The 20,751-nt window shown below is 37.1% G+C and overlaps 1 protein-coding gene and 1 pseudogene across 4 annotated transcripts in view; one reads left to right on the top strand and one right to left on the bottom strand.

Annotated features, from left to right (window-relative positions):
* The window catches only part of DGKB (diacylglycerol kinase beta), a 363,957-nt gene that overhangs the window by 274,943 nt on the left and 68,263 nt on the right, over nucleotides 1-20,751 (bottom strand). For 3 of the 4 annotated variants that reach the window (XM_064444510.1, XM_064444512.1, XM_064444509.1), the window contains exons 4-5: nucleotides 15,934-15,954; nucleotides 316-469 (exon numbers count right to left, since the gene is read on the bottom strand). In XM_064444510.1, coding sequence (XP_064300580.1) covers nucleotides 316-469; nucleotides 15,934-15,954 — 175 coding nt within the window. The remainder of the gene's footprint in view (nucleotides 1-315; nucleotides 470-15,933; nucleotides 15,955-20,751) is intronic. The other variant, XM_064444511.1, reaches the window with a different exon arrangement.
* Nucleotides 16,423-18,058, top strand: LOC135312192 (uncharacterized; annotated as a pseudogene).

The raw sequence follows: 20,751 nt of genomic DNA, 5'->3' as shown, positions 1-20,751 counted from the left end.
AGTGTTTATACAGTAGAGTAGGCAGCAAGACAATGTAACCATAGCAATCTGATTAGCATTAACATGACAAAGACTGTCCACTGGGTGTCTCAGCTGCATCATTATTGTGAATTAAAAAGATGAAACCATTTAATTTCCTTTTTTTCCCCCCAATATTTCATGTTCATAATTGAGTTAGTTTCTCCAATTTCTCAATTACCAGAACAAAAAAGATATACATATAGTTTAGAATATCATATATTTATAGCTATTAGAAGCAAAATAGCAGGAGAAGGGAACCTCCACCTCTTATATTACTGTGATTTTATTACTTACCTCCAGAAAGGTGCTGGGGTTTGTTTTTTATTAGTGGGCTGCAGTGAGAGATTTTGTTGCTAAATGATGTAAAAAGATGCTCGATGAAATCATCTGGTAGCTCTGCCTCCAGAAAAGTCTTCATGAACAGCTTGAACCCCTCTAAATCAATTGTCTAGAATGGGGAAAAAAAATGTAAAAACAAAATAGTTTAACAGGTATTTTGAATAATTTGTTTTGCAAAAACTTTCATATTAATCCATCAGATAATATTCTGTTAACAAAAACTTTAGACTGCCTTTGAAAATACTGATTTCTGAAAACATAGGCTGGCATACCTATTCTTGAAAGTGACTGATTATTGAACTAAGTATTACCTTGAAAAATCATAGTATTTCTACAATAGCCCAGACGACAGTGTAAGTAAATTCAGAGTACTTGTATCAGGACCCCAAAACTAGGTTCCATATTCTCTAGTTTCTTGATTAGAATACAGCTTAACAGCACACACAAAACTGCAACCAATCAAAGGCACCTACAGAGCTCACAGGCACATACCTAGCAAGTCTCAGCTTTTCCCATAGGAAAAGCTGTTAAGGCAGCTGCTGTTAGCAAACAACGAGCAGGGGATTTTTGGATGCCTAATTCAGGGAATTGAAGGCCTCTTGTCTTTTCCTAGGTGGTAACATGTTTTGTTGGTATTAGTCAAAGAGAAACTACTCACTGTATCTTAAATAGGGTCTGATAGTCAAATGAGAGTGCTGAAATGCAAAACATTACTTACAGGTTAAAAAAAGTTGTTGATTTGAAGCATTTGTCATTTAGTTTAATTTGGTTTTGCTTTTACCAGCAAGGTAAGAGCTGATTAATGAGATTTCATTGATGATTTCTCCTGTCTGTTTTAAGTAATAAAATGAATCATAGAATCATAGAATATCTCAAGTTGGCAGGGACCCATATCGAGTCCAACTCTCTGCTCCTTGCAGGACTACCTAACACTAAACCGTATGACTAAAAGTGTTGTCCAGATGCTCGTTGAGCTCTGGCAGGCTTGGTGCTGTGACTGCTTCCCTGAGGAGCCTCTTCCAGTGACCGACCACCCTCTCAATGAAGAACCTTTTCCTAATGACCAATCTGAGCTTCTCCTGACACAGCTTCTTTCCATTCCCTTGAGTCCTGTCATGGGTCACCAGAGAGAGATCAGCACTCCCCCCTCCACTGCCTGCCCTTGAGGAAGTTGTAGACTGTGATGAGGTCACAGCAATGTAAAGCATTGTGATCCCATTTTATCCCGCTAATATTGAACCATTAAAGATAAAGGTGTCCTGAAACATACCGAGAGATCTTAAGACAATTTCAGTTTTACCTCAGAAATAACTGTGACACAACTGTATACTTATCAATGATGCTACTCAGTTACACATGTGATTTTAAAACAGCTTATCACTCATTAATCTGTAAAACATAATGTTGGTGTCTTTGTTTCTAGATCAAAGAGGACAGCAACTTTTCACCATTAAATAATTAAGGGATAAAGCCACATTATACCAGAAAATCAACTTAGAGACATTTCCCCATGCTTCAGGAAGACTCCTTTTATCCACTGAAAACTCTACTGCAATGCCTTTAATTCAGTACAGCAAATGCAGCATAAGGAGAGAAAAGACTAGCAAATCAGCTTGAAACCATGGCAGAAAAAGAAAATTGAAGCTAAATTTTCAAAGTGCCTCAGTGACTTTGGAATCTGAGTCACAGTATAAATAGTTCTTACAATGATTTTAATATCATTTCAGCACTTTGGAGCAGGGATTTCTCTGACCCTGCCTTGCTCCCCTCCAGCCCCTTTTTTTTTATGAGATGTAGAAATTTTATGTCCACATGAAATAAGGTGTTCTCCATTAAGGCCAAGACCTAACTGCCCCAAGGTAATGTTTTAAATGTGTATCACTGTCCTTACTAGGGACTGCAAAATTAGACAGATCTTGTTCAAGTCATTATTATTAGGAATGCAAGCTTAGCAAGAGGGTATCTATGCTGAGCTTCTAATCCAGAACACCTCATTTGAGTAAGAAATTCAGTTAAATCAATAAAACTCTGACCTATTGAAAACAAAAATAGCAGAGCCTGAAAAAAAATTACCTCCACAAGGCTCAAGCTGGGAATAAAATGGAAATAATCAGCTTGGTCATGGACTAACTATCTTTGTCTCATCATATAGTTTCAGCCACTCTCTCCTACTTTGGCAAATCATACATTGTTTCACTCATGCTACAAACTTTATGTTTTTCCTCAGTAATAAAGTCACTGACGTTTAATTCACTGTTTATAAAATATGAAACCACAACGGCAACAGGATTTGTAACAGCATCCAAGTAAACTGGTCATTAGTTTACACTATATAAATGTATTTTCTATCTGCAAGTATAACAAATACATTAATCACTAAATCAACTGACTTTAACAATGTGAAATTGCTTTGTTAGACTGTTCATTAATGAAATGTATCTTGGCTATTTTACTAAATTACATACAAAGAATAACAACTACGTGATAAAGGAAAACAGAAAAACAAATTATAATCCCATTTAAGTTAAAGTCTATGGATGGACATATAAAATACCTGTGTATTACATAAAGCTTTTTTTTTATTTACCTTGTCTGTGTATTTTATGTATATACTGCCAAAAATATTCCTCAAGTTTACAGCTACTTTGAGTTTTAACTGCTGCCTGAATGATATTTGTCCTCCAAGCTTCCAGCAATAACTGAATCCCTAATGCTACATCTTTTTCAATTTATAGGCTCAGAATTATGCCTGGATAGAGATGTGGATTAATAAGTAAGGTTAAAATTATGTGTTTCTTTCTTCCTGAAGACTCTCTCAAAGTTGTTCAAACTTCTCAATACATTCTGAAGATGTTCAGATTATCATTAACCCCAGTGTTCTTCAAAGCAAGTGTTCTAAACTGACTTATATTTTCTGGCCAGGAAAAACAACAGATACCACAGTAACACATGACTTGGCTGTCATGTCCATTTATTATATTTGACACCCTGACTGCCACTGATTAAGGTGCTCAGCAAAGGAAAAAAGAAAGTGGGTGGTTGTTCTATAAGGTTGTCCAACAGTCAGATTTCTTCAGCTGGAAGTGCTTTATCCTCTCCTCTCACATGCTCTGTGACCTGTATTCCCCTAGGGAAGCAGCAACATTCATACAACGAGAGTTCAGACACTGCATACCCAAAAGCTTTCAAATGATGCTGAAAGTTAGTTAGGAGCTTGTAAGTGACTTGAATCAGAAATGTCAATAATAATAGCCCAAAACGCAGATGCAAAACCACATGTTGTAACAAACAAATGTGCAACAGTCCTGCCTGAAGGAGATCCATGCATAGAGCCCTGTGATTAGGTTCTTTCCTGTAATGGGGGGGGGGGGAGCAGAGGGGAGAAGAAAAAAAAAAACAAACCAAAAACACCCACAAAATCCAAACCAAACACAAAATCCATTATTCTAATACTCCATAGCTGAAAAACATTTTCAAGAGGACCTAACGTACTTGGTCTAGATTATCCTATCAGAACTGACCTCTAAATAATCCAGTCATTTCTGGAAATGTGATTTTGTAAATGTATATACAGTAAATAACAGAACTGAGATAGACAATAGCAGATCTAGGAGTAGTTTAAATTATCCATCTAGCCTTCCAACAAAAAAAGGGGTGAGCTTTCAAAAAAGTCCCACTTAAAATTACTCCCAGTGCTTTCTCTATCATCTCTCTCTCACTGTAATATGCATAAGCCATTGAGTAACTGTAGAAAAATTGAATAATTTCTTAAAAGAAATCCTGTGAGGACCACTGTAGAAAACTTATAGTTAAGAGTATTATCACCAAATAGAAGTTTTAGTACTGACTATGGTTCATTTAGAATAGAATACTCAGAGATGCAAAACATTTGCTCAGCTTACTTTAAAATAACTTTCACAGAAGAGAAAACAATACACAATAGTGTGAGCATTTCTCTATTCTGCAATTATATAGTATTTTTCTTTTTTCTTTATAGAACTTCACAATTCTAAAATATAAAGATGCTTCAGTAAGTAACTACCCTTCCTCTAATTACTAGTGTTTCCCCCCAACCCCAGCTACTTTTCAAAGGAACCGTACAATGTTTTGGTAAGCAAAAACACAAAAAAAGGAAAGCAGAGGACATTAACTTTTCCAGACTAACATGGATCATGCTCACTCTGCTATGTCAACCACAACACCTTTCTTTTAATTCTCACTGTCATATCAAAATTTCTCAGATGAAAAATTCAATAAATTTTGGTATAGTCTGAAAATAATTTATTTCTGTAAATGAATTTGCAAGCATTAGTTAAGCGGTTCAGATCAGTAATACCAGAATAATCTATAAGCCATAATGGAGGATGTTGTTTTCTTAAGCATGCAGGCTAATTGCTTAATTTTCAACAGTTGCTTAGCTTCAAGAAGCTCCAGCTGAATTCAAATGAACCTGAGAAAGAATGATTTAGCATTTCAGAAGGCATTTTCCACGATGTTTCCCAAGTGAGGGGATGAGAGCGTGAGAGGATGTACCAAACTGACTATAATTAACCTGGCACATGAATTAATTCATGCCATTTCACAGAAGACTATCAGGGCACAGGGAGATTATGATCACAAGTTCAAGGATCTCAGGAAAATTTTCAACATAACAGGGAGATATATAAGGACATGGCTGAAGCAGGCAATAGTTACTTGGAGGACTGCAAAAGACCTTTCAAATAATTTGTCATAAATCTTCTGAGGAGAGAAGGGGGTGGAGGTGGGGGAATAATCTGTTCTGTTTTGGCTTTGATTCAAATAAAAGAGGTATCAAACGCCTTGCCTGTAGATCACAGAAAGGTAGGTGTTTTTATGTTAATCATATATAACTGGATTCCTCTTTTTATATGTTAAACAACTGATTCACCAAGTTTACTGGAGCCCCTTTCCTTACATCTTACAAAGATAAACTTTACAAAACAAGACTTTATAAATCTTTATAGTCTTCTATATTATTGGGTAATAAAAGTTCATTTGGTAAGCCCAGAGAAGCATATATTCAAAAACAGCATTGAGTTTCAGCTAATTTAAACCATAACATCCATATAAAATTAATTTTCCTACTATTTTTAGAAGCACTTCTCATTATTATCATTTCCCATTTATAGATATTATCAATGTTTCCAATTTCCTGAAATTCAAAAGCAAGGTATATATCTATCTTGGAGAAAAGAAAAGACAAAGAACAGGAGGCAGAAGCAAAACTGCGGTTTCAAGTTTTAAATCCTTTTTAGCAAATATAATGTGTCAACCATTAAACATTTTCTAGCTTTTCTGAAATTAAACATGAAACCGGACTCACTATGACTCAGTGCAAAGGGAAATAAAAAACGTGCATCTTTTCCATGTGATAAATTATCAGAGACAATCCATAACATTTAATTAACTATCCACAATATTTCAAAATTAATCCCAGCACTAAACTGCCAAGAAGAATTTAATCCATAAGTATTGCTTCCCTGTAAGCTCCCCACAAACAGATCCGTGCAATAAACTGAAAAAGAAGAAAGAGGCCAAAGTTTATAATGAGTTCTAAATGACTGACTGAGCACAGAAAGAAGGTTCTGGATTTGCCCCACTAAATAACACAACAGATTTACAGAGATAGGCATCCTAAGGGGTCTTTTACGCCTTTATTAACTGTGCCCATTGATTAATACACTGTGATAAGGCATGACTTTTACCTCACAACAGTGTAGACTCAGAAGCCTCTTACTTGATTTCATAACTGTAAAATGAAGCAGCTAATTATAGTCTAATGAGAACAATATGAGCCAGTTCAGAAAAGGAACAAAGAAGCCTAAAGCTGGACATCGGTATTATACTGATGCCCTTATTCATACCGGGATCTTGAAGGGCTCTCAAGTGCTACTAATCCATAAAGCACGCACAGTTGATAAACCCTTTAGGTTTTTACTTCCTAAGATGTCCACAGACTTGTTTCTGAATATGAACAAAAATGTTACAACCTTCACTGGATTGCCAATTTCATTATTTGCCTCACATCTAAGACAATTAGAGTACACAAACCTGTGTTATCAGGTCTCACAATACATGTTCACACACATTAAAAAAAAAACACAAAAAACAACCACTAAAAAGAAAGGGACTGTGCACCAAGTACAGCGGAGGCCACCATTTCCTTCTGGAAAGCACAGAGAGAGTGCTTCCCATCTCTTCGAAAAAAAATCTGGTAAAAACACCTCCCCAGTGGGGGTTACCTCAGCTGAATTCCCTTCATTGCCTGGGGAAATTCAAATTTGTACCTCTTTCTCTAGAGAGTTCCCAAATATCAGAAAAGAGCTGAAGATTCACTGAGGGGAAAAGAGGTTTCTGTATGTCTATGCCAACAAAATGATTAAATATTTACTTTTAAATTGTTACTGAATGAATTACTGAACTAGTCCTTTGATGAGGAGGAGATCTGAATATGTTTTAGAGATCACGCTAATCAGGGAGATGTATCAAAACAGATACCAAAATTTTTCAGCTGTTATGGCAGCACGTCTGGACACATGGAAGAATTTAATGTGCTTAGGTAAACTTTATAGAAAATGGCTGAGACAACTTTTTTATTTCTTTTCTTTTTTTAAATTGCCATACCAGATTTGGGTGCTAACTTCACTCAGAGTAGAAATAACCCATTTTGGATCTAAGCCTATGCTAAAAGAAACAGAACAAATTTATGTATTGCATATATAAAAATAAATATTTATGTATACATAATATTATATACAGTATTATTTATGATATGAAACAGCAAACAGCAATTCTAGATTGTTCAGAGAAATCATTCAGTGCCTCTAGGACTATAACATGTCATCTCACATGTTGCATATTTTTTACAATTAAATTTTGGCAAATATACATTATTCCAAAAGACTTAACAGGTCTGGGGGATTTTTTGTAATGTTAATGCCAGGAACAGATTACATACAAAATGTTCCCTCAATGTAAATAACTCACTATTACTTTCTTATGTTTAAGAATAAGAGAAGTAGTTTTTATAACAGTGAAACAAGACAGACTAATCTGACTTATTTCCAAATACCACGAGAACATTCCTCTTACGATGTCTAACTAAGCAAATATAGACAGATTTGCTCAGATCTTCAGTTTCAACCAAATTTGTCTTGTTAAAGAACCCATACCCAACCAATGCGTTGTGGTGGAAATTTTTCTAAAGCTTATGGCATCCTTCACTTCACAAGTAAACTACAAACACAATTAGGATTTGCTCTGCCAACTCCCATTACTTTGAAGAAAAGTCCTTCCCTCAAATAGCCCTTTAAGAACCAGGATAAAACAGAAATAATTAGGCCAAGAATTATCCTCATAATAATATTCTTGAAATATGATAATAAAAAACAGTTACTCAAGGAACTCAATTACAATGTCTTATACATATTGTAAAATACCAGAATATGAAACTAAAACTACACTAGCTATATGGATATACAAAGTGGAGCTGCAAAAGATAACACCATATAGCACCTATTTTGTCTAAACTAAAAATCTGGAGAGAGGGAGACAATGCCACTTATGGACAGACTGGAGTACGTGGGGAGGTAACATCTGAGCCAGGCAGGCACAGGGGGAAACAGCAGTGACTACCAATCCTTCCTCCAAACTCGTTAGCACCTCTGTCCCCACTGCATATCTGGCTCCTTAATTCTTTTCCTCCATTCTGGCAGCAGCCAAGAAAGCATCACTGGGTAAGTGTGCATGGGGTGGGGAGAAAGGCTGGAAATGAGCTACAGACCCCAGATTTGGACTCTTGAGAGATTTCAACCACATCTATAGGCAACCAACTTGCAGTAGCTGCTAGACACTATTAAGTAAAATGGTGAAAGGGCAGACAAGGAGCGGGGTTTTGAGTTATAAGGAATAATCTGTGCTCAGTGTAAGAAGTGAGGTAAGATCTAAAAGAAAGTCCCTCCATAGGAAGCATTGTATTTCCATCTTCCCCAGCTGCTAAAAGCTCTTGGAAAACTCCTTAATGGCTTTGACCAAGCATTCTGAGATGCTTCCCTATTTTTCTATCACAATACGTTCAGAAAGCCAATTGTGTAGAAAATTCTTTAACCTGAGCTTTTTTTCTCCTTCTCTGCCTCAGGAATCTGATCACTAGCATATCCTTTTCAACATACCACAGGAAATCCTATGACGGAACAATAAGCACACATAAAAAGATACATACAAATTACAATCATTGAACTAGAAAAAAATGTTACTAAGGAATCTTGACTGCAGAGCTGAAAGTCACCAAGAGATCAAAGTCCTGGCAACTGACAAGATAAATAAATTACAGTTTTCAGGATAAACTACATTTTTCAAGAGAGTTTCCAGGATGACACTGATCACGTAAGAATACTCTGAAGAAACAAACTTAAAAATATTAAAGTTAGCTTTGGATTTTTATACGTATTAAAAAATCTTGCTTTAATCTCGGTTAACAAAGTAGTCTGGAATTTTATTCTTCTGTTACTGCACGGAACACTACAAAACTGACAATAAAGCAACCATTATTTTCCACAGCACTATCATGACTGTATGCACATTTCTTTGCAGCTACCCCATGCATCTCATAGATAAGTGATGAGAACATTTTTACCTTACTAATACCACTAAAGCACGTATACATCTTACTTCTCATTCTACTCTACACCAGTGTCATAAAAGCGAGCTCTCACTTCTCACTCTTCAGTTTCTTTTCAATCCCAGATTCCCAGGAAAAAGAAATGGAGGTCAGTCCATTTATATGCTAAAAAAAAACCCCTCCAATTACTATGATAAGAGTTCTGTTTTTTCTCGAGCAGTCACTGATAAATACATTACACTAATTTAGTGCTAGTTCATAGAGGATGAGCTTCTGAATCTCAGGAAAAACAGGAACTGAAGGACTGGTTTCCAAGTAGCAGCTATGACCATGCTTGGAAAATAACAGACAATTTCAGGTGTTTTCTAATTTTGTATCAGACATACACAGACCAATACTCAACTGAAAATACAGGAATTGCTCAGCTCCCTGTTCTTTTTATTATGGCTACAACAGGCTATGGAGGTGCCTTAAAAACCTGGTTCTGTCCAGACAGCAGAATGGTTTCTAACATTTGTATGCCAGTCAGAAAAAGGAGGCTGAACTCCTCCTGTATTGCCAGGTTAGTAGGTTGTAAAATCCACCTTAAAAGATCTATCCTGGATAACTGAAAGCATAGGATCACCTCTACAAATTCCATGCTCTGCAGAGAACAGAAACCTGTCCTTCCACAATGCAGAGCAAATATACAATGTTCTGCTCATCCTCCGCTACATACTGAATAGGACTGATGTCAGGTGACTGGCCATATACAACAATGTTGCTTTCTACCTTCTTAAAATTGATGATGTCACAAAACTTCCCACAATTTACCTGTTTTGTAGTAAAAATCTGTGTTGGTGGGAGCTGAGGAAATAAGCACCTGGGGCCCATAGGAACCATAAGCAAGAACACACAGGAAACACTAAACCAACAATTTGACACGCTGTCAGCAATTTTCACTGGCCTCTTACTTCTTACAAGATATGAAGTATTCATACAGCTATTGGATCCCCCACGCCAATTAAGCCTTCTTCCCCTGTGGGGTAAGCAGAAGTTAATATCCCCTAAATTATGCATTTCAGGCTGGGGTGTCCCTAACTATGAATGTGATTATAGATATAGCAAGCCAGCTGCAGGAGCTCATCCCTTGTTCCTCCATCTCACAGAGCAGAACTGATGCATGCAGAGTGGGGACAAGTGGGGAACTAGTGAAAAAAACGAAATACTACACTGTGAGCATTTGACTACTTCCTTTCTCTTACTGCAGTTAAGTTGTGCAATTTTAAAATTTGCTCTTCTGATTTACTGATGATACACAGAAATGTAATAACAAGAAAAATCCAAGTATGCATATTGTGAAAAATTATACATTTATGTGTATGGTCTGTGCCAACATACACTGAATAGACATCACAAATCAGTATATCCTGATACGGAGAACACACAAAACATAGTTCCTCAGTAAAAAACAGGAGATATATATAAATGAAAGTAAAGCAAATTTTGCATCCTTTATTGAAGATACAGAAAACTATTCAGAAGAGTTAACTATTTTTCTGACACAGAATTTGTCAGAAAAAAACTGACAGCTTTTGACTGAAGATCTACGCTAACACCAAACTGCAAAAGAAGAGGTCTAACTGCCTCCTATATTTTCCTATATGGTATAAATGCAACAACCAGTTCTGCTGGATGATGCAAGAAGGAAGGAAGAGATGCTCTATCACTCCACTTTCTTTCTCCCCACAAGACGGAAAAAGGCAACTTTATTAATAGTCTCTTGACAAAAGAGTTGCCATTGTGGATGGCGCAGGGCAGGGAGGGGTACAATAATAACTCCTTTTATTCCTCCCCACCACATTGGTCACATAAATGGGAACAAGGCATGATCTAGTGTTTGGAATTAATCTCCACCCATAAATTCTTTTAAAATACCACATTCTTTTTGGTCTTTTTCTTCTTTTAAAGCTTTACAAAATATTTCAACATAAGCCACTGGTTTTGCCATCCTGAAAAACAGAATGTAAGGGCGGGGGGGGCGGGAAGAAATCGTTCATTCCAGCAGACTTCCATGAAATATGGTTTTCACTTATTAACAAGGACATTTAAGAGATAATGGAAATAGAATTATGTTGAAATGTATTTTTTAATTAATTACTTTTAAAATTATGTTGCCTCATCTCTAAATGGTGCCAAAAATGTAGAGTATAATCAGCTTTATTCTACTGATAGTAATAGCTCTGGGTTATTTTTCTTTGTAGGTAGGTCCCTGTAATTGATCATTCCTTTTTAATCAATTTATATTGACCCTCTATCTGAAAAACAAGCTGTTGAAAAAGGAATAGAGGTTACAAGTCCTTGATTCATGCATAGTGCTATGACAACAATTGCACACATAGCACATCAGTGACAATTACATTACTAGCTGTGAAAAGCAATGCTAAAGCATCCCCAGTAAAAGTCCAAGTTTTGAAGATTCATTGATTCTGACAACGTTTCAAAACCTGACTTTTGCCAAAATATGTGAGGAAAAAAGCAAAGACCATATAGAGAGGGTTAATAATAAGCTAGAAGACATTAATTACATGAGAATGCAGTTTGGTTTTGGTGTTTAAAAATGTATTTCTAATGTTCACATGACAGAAATTGAAATTAAATTTGGAATTCCTCATGGAGACTGCCTTTGTACATCAGGTTAAAGTTTGGTTCACATTGAAAGTCCCTGGCATTTTCTGATCTAAGGATTTGATTTAATACATTTTTTTTTACATAATTCATTTTGAAAGTTCTGGTAACCAAATAAAATTATTTCTTAGATAAAGCAGCATCCAAATTCTCATGTTCTGACAGGAAAGCTTGCAAAAAAAAAAAAAAAATGCTGCCATAGGCTGCTCCTACCAAACAGTCCATATGGCCAAAATTTAGATCTTATCAATACTACAGGCATATACAATGGCCAAGATTTTCCCTTTACACCTCCTATCCAAAACAGTTACTCTGCAACATTGGAGAGCATCTAGCATGTCTCTTCAAAGTAAACTCAACAAAACATTGGAAAAGGAAATGGGAGGACTCAATTTTTATGCAATAACTAGATTTTTAAGCATAACCTTGTACTACATTCTCATGTTATTAAAATAAATTTATGCTAATTACTAAAATAAATCAGAATGTATTCACCAACCACTACAGTCTCATCCCAGTGTTATATACGGGAAAGACAAAATAAAACTTTACTACCAGCAGGTTTTCTATAGTACATTTTATGTGTGTAAGCATGTATATCCACAGGTACTAAACACATTAATAAAATATTTAATACATATTTAATATTTATATATTTAATATATATATTTATATATATATAAATATATATATTTAATACATAAAATTTACTAAATATGCTATATTTACTCTACAAAGGTGGTGGGATTTTTTAAGAAAAAAGAGTGCTAAAGTGTGTACTTTTAGAAGGATCTTGTAGCCGATTAGCACCCAGGTTCTATTTTAGATGTATTATCAATAAAGAATGTTAGAAAAAAAAATACATAAACTATTACATACTAAACAAAGTGAAGAGTAGATAGCTTGCATTCTGTTGCAGCAGAATTGCTCATCTGAAAATTACAATTACTACAGGAGTTAGTAAAAATGGGGTAGGTGGCATGCTTCAGACTGAAACCAAATAAAATAGAAAAATGTGTGAATCCCTGAAAATTCCCTGTGTCTGACCAGGTAACAGACACCTGCAGAATTGTTTACAAGCACCATACAGTCCTTCATTATGCAACTATTATAAATAGGATGTAAACCAAAAAACACTACGGCACCAACACAGCACACATTTAATGGCTTCAGAATTCTCACTGGTATAAATTAAACAGAATTTCAACGTTAAATGCTATTCTCTTAAAAAAAAATGCCTTCATTTGGTTTTGTTTCACAGAGTCCAAATACCCACTAGCCAAATACCTCTCACCTGCTATTTTTTTTGCAGCATTAATTCAGACATGTAGTGATCAAATGAAGGCATACAGTAATACAATTAAAATTACAATAATTTAAAAACAGAGAAAAATACTTTCCCACTGATTTTAAATGCAACTTAGTAGTTAAATATTATGAAGTATATCACCAATGACTAGCAGAATAAATAGCTGTAACTCCTAATTATGTATAAACTTTGTCTCATTTTATGTATACTTGAGCTGAAATGCTTCAATTTTGAATATTCATTAATGGCAATATAAAAATCAAGAAATACACTAAGTGTATCCTTTCTGAAGGAATTTACTTCTGTGTTTATTTCACTTTAAGAAAAGAACAACTTAGCTGATATTTCAAATTGATATGAAAATATGAGGATAGTATTTTTCATACTTTGTAACTCAGTACCATATTTGGTACCATATTTATACTCTGTTTTCATGGTGTTAGAGGAGCTGAAATGCTGTCAGAGTAGTCTGTCACTCTCCAAATATGTTAAAAATACAACAGACACCAGTCTGACCCTCCACTTTTTTTGTTTTCCTTTAAAAATGCTGTAGTTTTAAGCAGCATATCCTTTGAAATAAAATGGTCCTTCTGGCCTGAATATCAAGACAGCTTAAAATTCTCTATAACTTCTATCTAAATACTTATGGTGGTACCAAACAGGAAAATAAACTCTTTTTCTTTGAAAATATTTTAAAATAGTATCTAGTGTACATCAGAACTGGAAAACAGTCCTTGAGTTAGCCATTTAACAAAATGAGAATTAAACAGGTAACTTGTAAATGAAAGCAGTATGAGGCTCATAAAGATTAAACATAAGATACTGTGCGATGCAAAAAAGTAGTGAAAAAAAGGATAAAAATTGGACCTTAAGGGAGAGAGGGGAAGCATCAAAAGGGAAGGAAGATACCAAGGATTGACAGATCTTAGTACAGACTGAGGAAAGGAGACTGAGGGGCCACTGGAAATTATAAAAAAAATGTTCAAAACTTAACAGTTTTGCAGCAGAAATTGACTCCCTGAAATATTTGACACCTCAGTGCCCTCAACACTTTCCACAGAAAGCAGGCTCACAGCCAGACTGCCAGCATCTCTGCCTGGCCAGGTTCCCAACTCTCCAGGTATCCAGGAAGCTGTTTCCCTAGAAATTCTACCTAGAGAGCCGGAAAAACACTGAGTGCCCAGGGTCTGAAGGGTAGAATTTTCGGCTTGTGATGCTCACAAGTTGCTAAATTTTTCTCTTTTGTAGCTAGAAAGATACAACATCCTTTCTTAGTCCTCAGTTTCTTACATGTGAGGAGCAGGTTTCTCCTACATAATACATATCCTGCAATTCTCCACATCCTACTAACCCTTCTGTAAATTAGCTCCAATTTGAGTTCACTTTGTCACATCATTTGGTCAAAAACAGAAAGATGTGATTTCTGCAGTGCCTTTTTATATAAACTTAAATCTTCCTTAACTGTAGTAGAAATACTTCACTTTATATAACATAATAAGGCAAGGTCTTTACAGTCAATTAGTATCTTCTGTCAGATCGAAGAATGTAGCTGAGGGAAAGATGACAAAAATCCTTCTTTCAATCCATATTTCTGTGTGCTTGAAATTTTAACTAGTTTTCCACTTATGCCAATTGGCCTAAGACACTACTTTTTTTTTTTTACAAGTCTTGTTTTGTTCTCAGACCACCATGGCCACAGGAATACTATTACATGTCCAAAAAATACGTTTCTCCTCTTCATGACCAAACTACAACAATGCTTGCAATCATCTTGTGATCAGCTGCCACACTCAGCTCTTTATCTAACAAGGCCACTAGTCCCAGGGTACACCATGCTGTGCTCTCCACTAGTGCATTTCCTCCCATTATCCATTTACTATAGTCCATAACATCATCAAGCCTTTCCAGTATAATACTTAGATTTTTCCCCGTTTTAGCAACAGTCCCCAAATTTGGTTTAGTGAATTGATTCTATTAGCATTCACCTACTTCTTTTAACACGGTTATTACCAAAAATACTGAAGAGATTAATCTCAAGACTGGTCACACTGCTTTAACCTGAATACCTTCTCTTTCAGGATCCATAGCAGTCACCCTATTGGCTTACTAAAAAAGTAATGTTGGTCATCTGAAGAAAACTGAGCCCTTTTGTGAATAGGGAGCACTGCTCTCAGTAACACACCTTCAAAAGCTCAACTGGCCTTTGACCCCAGAAAGTGAGGGGTTCCTACAAAACTAATCCTTTCAGTCTCTTGACTTGTTCATTGTTCTCATGTTCCGGCTGCCTCTTCCCAGAGCAGCAGAGCAGGGCTTTCTTACACCTCTGTGCTAAAATGGAAAAATAACTAGAACATTTAAAAACCTAGCTCATATGATCAGTCCTTCTTCCCTAGTTGCCTTTTTTTCCCATTGTATTTTTATACCTGGTTTTAGGCTATTGAAGCTTCTCAGGAGTAGTCTTGGGTTGGTGATCAGCTCTTTAATCATTTCTCTTGCAATTGCTGTAAAGTCATGATCACTTAAAGCACTTAAGCCTGCTACCTATAAATGGTATTACATGGTTATAGAAACCGTATTTAATATTTTTTTTCTGAGATGTGTCATTGTCACTTCGGAATGATACAAACCATTATGAGATCTCACCAGTAAGCAGAAATATCTGACAAGTATGGAACAAGTCAATTACTTGTTCTTAACTTATTTTTCATATTCTTCTCAATTAATGTTAGCAAAATTATGTACTGTGAATGATAAAAATGAAATTCACCTAGCGAAAAAGTCTGCCCACAAAAAATTAGTGCACTTCTCTCTCAGCTTTAATATTTGTCTATTATCTGACAGAATAGCCACATGCAGTATTTATTAATAAAGCGACATCTCAATGGAATCCTACAAAATAAAAGATACTGCTCCTATGCATAACAAAAGGGAAAAAAAATCAAATTAAATTACTTACTTGATTAAGTATATCTTGTTTCTGTAACGCATGCAAGGAAAGAAAGAACACACATACATTAGTGCAGTGTCGTAACGCTCAGGTTCTGTTGTTATAATAGAACTATTTTTTGTTGAAAGGTTAGTGATGTAAATGAACAAGCTTAAGACATTAGATAGAATATCCCATTTTCTTGCATTAGCACATACATCAAGAAAATGGTTCTAAGTCAGCGTTCTAGTCTGGATTAGAGAGTGCAAGCAATTTATTTCTAGCCGTGCAATGACAGATAACCAAGAAAAAGTAAATACGATGTTTGTCTGTCATCCCTGTGTACTTTAAAGAAAAAAAAAACCAACATAAAAAATTATTTGTTGCCAAGAATAGTTAACGAAGCAACTTAAGCAGAAGTGAATGCAATGATAAATTCTCCAAATATATTAACAACAACAACAACAAAAAAAGGCTAAGGGGAAACTCCATCCTCTACTGGATGCAGGGGGAAACACAATGACAAAGGATGAAGAAAGGGCTGAGGTACTTAATGTCCCCTTTGCCTCTGTCTTTAACAGTAAGACCAGTTGTTCTCTGGGTACCTGAGCTGGAAGACAGGGACGGGGAGCAGAACCAGAACCCCCATAATCCAAGGGGAGATGGTGAGCAACCTGCTACACCACTTAGACATACAAAAGTCTATGGGATGAGATGGGATCCACCCAAGGGAACTGAGGGAGCTAACAGAAGTGCTCAGCAAACTGCTTTCCATCATTTATCAGCAGTCCTGCCTAACTGGAAAGCTCCTGGTTGACTGGAGGTTAGCAAATATGATGCACATCTTCAAGAAGGGTCGGAAGGAGGATTCAGGGAACTACAGGTCTCAGTCTGATCTCAGTGCTGGGGAAAGTCATGGTGCAGATCATCTTGAGTGCCATCACACAGCACATACAGGACAACCAGGTGATCAGGCCCAGTCAGCATGGGTTTATGAAAGGCAGGTCCCACTTGACTAAACTGATCTCCTATGACAAGGTGGCTTACTTACTGAATGAAGGAAAGGCTGTGGATGTTGTTTATCTGGACTTTAGTAAAGCCTTTACACAGCATTCTCCTGGAAAAAATTGGCTGGTCATAGCCTGGAGGGGCGTACTCTTCACTTAGTTAAAAAAAAAAAAAAGAGAAAAACAACCTGGCTGGATGGCTGAGCCCAGGGAGTGGCGGTGAATGGAGTTAAATCCAGTTGGCAGCCGGTCACAAATGGTGTTCCCCAGGGCTCAGTGTTGGGGCCAGTGTTGTTTAACATCTTTATCAATGATCTGAATGAGGGGATCAAGTGCACCCTCAGGAAGTTTGCAGATGACACCAAGTTGGGCAGGAGTGTTGATCTGCTTAAGGGTAGGAAGGCTCTACAGAGGGATCTGGACAGGCTGGATCGATGGGCCAAGGCCAATCATATGAGGTTCAACAATCGAAGTGTTGAGTCCTGCACTTGGGTCACAACAACTCCACGCAACACTACAGGCTTGGGGAGGAGTGGCTGGAAAGCTGCCCGGTAGAAAAGGACCTGGGGATGTTGGTCAACAGTTGGTGAAGATAAGCCAGCAGTGTGCCCAGGTGGCCAAGAAGGCCAAGAACATTCTGGCTTGTCAGAATTAGTGTGGCCAGCAGCAGCAGAGAAGTGACTGTACCCCTGTACTCAGCACTGGTGGGGCCGCACCTCGAATACTGTGTTCACTTTTGGGCCCTTCACTACAAGAAAGACACTAAGGTGCTGGAGCGTGTCCAGAGAAGGGCAACAAAGCTGGTGAAGGGTCTGGAGCATAAGGCTTATGAGGAGCAGCTGAGGGAACTGGGGTTGTCTAGCCTGGAGAAGAGGAGGCTGAGGGGAGACCTCATTACTCTCTACAACTACCTGAATGGAGGTTGTAGTGAGGTGGGTGTTGGTCTCTTCTTCCAAGTTACTAGTGATGGGACAAGAGGAAACGGCCTCAGGTTGCACCAGGGGAGGTTTAGATTGGATATTAGGAAAAACTTCTTCCCCGAAAGGTTTTTCAAGCATTGGAACAGTCTGCCCAGGGAGGTGGTGGAGTCACCATCCCCGGAGGTATTTAAAAGATGTGTAGACATGGCACTTAGGGACATGGTTTAGTGGTGGATTTGGCAGTTTTAGGTTTATTGTTGGACTCAATGATCTTAAAAGATCTTTTCCAATCCAAATGACTCTATGATTCTATAAACCCCACCAAGCATTGTCACAGAAGTCATCCTTATACACTGCTTTAGTTTGTAATAATTCTTACTCCTTTTAATATAGGTGTCAAATTAATTTTCTGCCTTAATCACAAACTGCAATCACTAAATCCCAGTAAGTGGTACTACCTTAAAATTATAAATACAGGTGCATTCTCTGCGTAAATTACAGTGATTGTGCCAGACTGCTAAACTTGAGTTATCAGACGTATCTTTGATACGTTTACAGAGTTAAGTTAGAAAAACTCTAAAACCTCTGGAAATCAGAGGGACCCTGGAGCAAGCTGCTTAGAAGTATCTGCACTACTTCCAAAAATGCAAAAAATCCTTTGGAGTAGGCACCTAACTGCAACCTGATTGAAAACATTCTGCCAAACTTGGGGCTTCACCCCTCCAGGCAGATCAGATCACGGAATATGCTTTGTGTCATGCACTGATTGTCATAAGCTTCCCGGAAATTTTTGTTTTCCTGGTCTTTCTGCTTATGCACATTTATTCGATCCACATCTGAACTGTGGAACCCTGGAACACTGCCCTGATCCACATGCAGACCCAAGTTGTACCCTGACCGCGATCCCTCCATGCACCTTCTGCCCTCACTCTTTACTCACTGATTAACCCTAAGAGCTCTACATGGTAAATAGCTAAGCAGCTAAACAAGAAGTTATGATGTACTCTAACAGCCCCCTCAAAAAGGATGACACTAGGACTACAAGCACACAATGATGTGTACCTACTGCCCATTTGGATACAGTCTTTAGCTCCATCTGCCTTCCTAATTCTTGCTGGCCTATTCAGTGCACCCCTCAAAGTGAAATGGCTGAAATGAATTAATTTAGATAAATCTCAAACAATGGAAGACTATTTATAATCACACCTTTCCAGGAGGCTGATCTTAACCTACCTATGTGTCTTACATCAGGTATAAAATCTAGCCTTAATTACATATTTGACATTGACTTATAGAAGAAGGTGGAAGCGCAGAGGTTCAGTAGCATCTGTAGAAGTTTTAGTCATCTCCCTTACAATGAAAGCAGAGAGTAAAAGCTCCATAAATAAACTCCCTATACTGGATGACCTTCATATAATGAGATACATCATTTCTACAAAGCCCAAAAACCGTTCACTCGACAAGATATAAGATAATAGAAAAAACAAACCAGATGACTTCAGGTAACAAGCTTCAAATACCAATAGCTTTTATTTTGCTATTTGTGTCCCATTAAATCAGCTTATGATAAAAAACTGCAATATAGAAGCAATGGAATGGAATAAATTCCTGAACCCTTTAAGCAGGGAGAAGCTTGAAACAGGAAGTTCTTAAGGCTTTTTTCTTAACTACGTAAAAATATCACACTGCTAAATCTGCCATAGCTCTGTGCTCTGTGTTTACTGGTAAAAAAACAGCAACACTTTTTGGTAGGATATTGGCAAGACTTGAAAAATACTTGGGAGTACTTCGGAGGTAATGATCTAGGAAATAAAGAGCCAAAATGGAAACATGATGATATCCTCTACAAAACACAACAACAAAACACAAGTGCTATCTATAACATGTGGAAGTAAAAAGCTGCACTATGACTGATTTCAGCTGGATCAAATTTTTTTCATCTCATTTACAGATAATAATTAATTACTTAACTTAAATAATACATTGAAGTCATGGAGTCTATCCAGATAAAATCAACTTGCAAATCATTCCATAAAGAGTTTATCCACATAGCAGGTTGAATGCATGCCAAAAATATATACACACCTGTGCAAAGGCAGTTCTGTCTGACTTGGAATATTCATTCAACTGCAGAGGAAATTTCAGCCACTTTGCTTTCAGTTCAACAGCTTATGGCATGAACCTGAGCTAATAAATCCTATTAGATCCAAAGTAGCTTCGCTGCTAGCTGTGTCTTCCTTACGTTGCACTCCCTGAAGTCTAACTGCTAAGCAGCAAAGTGCAAAAGCTGTCAGATTTAGCCTGGGTCCAACATTGACCCAGTAGTAGTGAATAGCTTGATCCCTGCTGAAGACACTGAAGCCACCACAGGGTGTCTGACTTGCACTCCCCTGTTCCCTTCCACCCTCCCATCCTGCTCACTAGCTTGAGTGCCATGCTGCTCTACAATCCCTGGATGTTTCAGTACATTGATAGGATTCGGCAAACAAATTGCTGTGAAATGAAGAACCCTGGGAAACGCCATACAGAGTCACAGACTCAGCTCAGGATCAACTCTGTCTATTAATTTCAGCTTTATACAAATTCTGCCAATTCACCTGGCTTCAGCCAGAGCAGTTGTCCCAGGTGCCCATACTGATCGCCTTTTGCCATGACTCATCCTCCACATACCCTCAAACTGGAGGAATGACTTTGTTAAAAGAGAGTAATCTCACAACTTTAAATACCGATTATGCTTATACATAAACGTGGATAATTTGATACTGTTACCTACACAGCAACATGTTATTTAAATATGCACACAAATATTTTGTACTTTAAAAGGTCACACGTCACAAAATAGAAACTATGTATGACTGAAAAGTGAAGAATTTCATGAAAAAATGTGAATAATAAGATTGTTTTATCACAAACACTATGAG

This window comes from Phalacrocorax carbo, chromosome 2 (assembly GCF_963921805.1).
Source record: "Phalacrocorax carbo chromosome 2, bPhaCar2.1, whole genome shotgun sequence".
Classification (NCBI taxonomy): Eukaryota; Metazoa; Chordata; class Aves; order Suliformes; family Phalacrocoracidae; genus Phalacrocorax; species Phalacrocorax carbo.
This window is presented reverse-complemented; position numbering and strand designations above follow the sequence as displayed.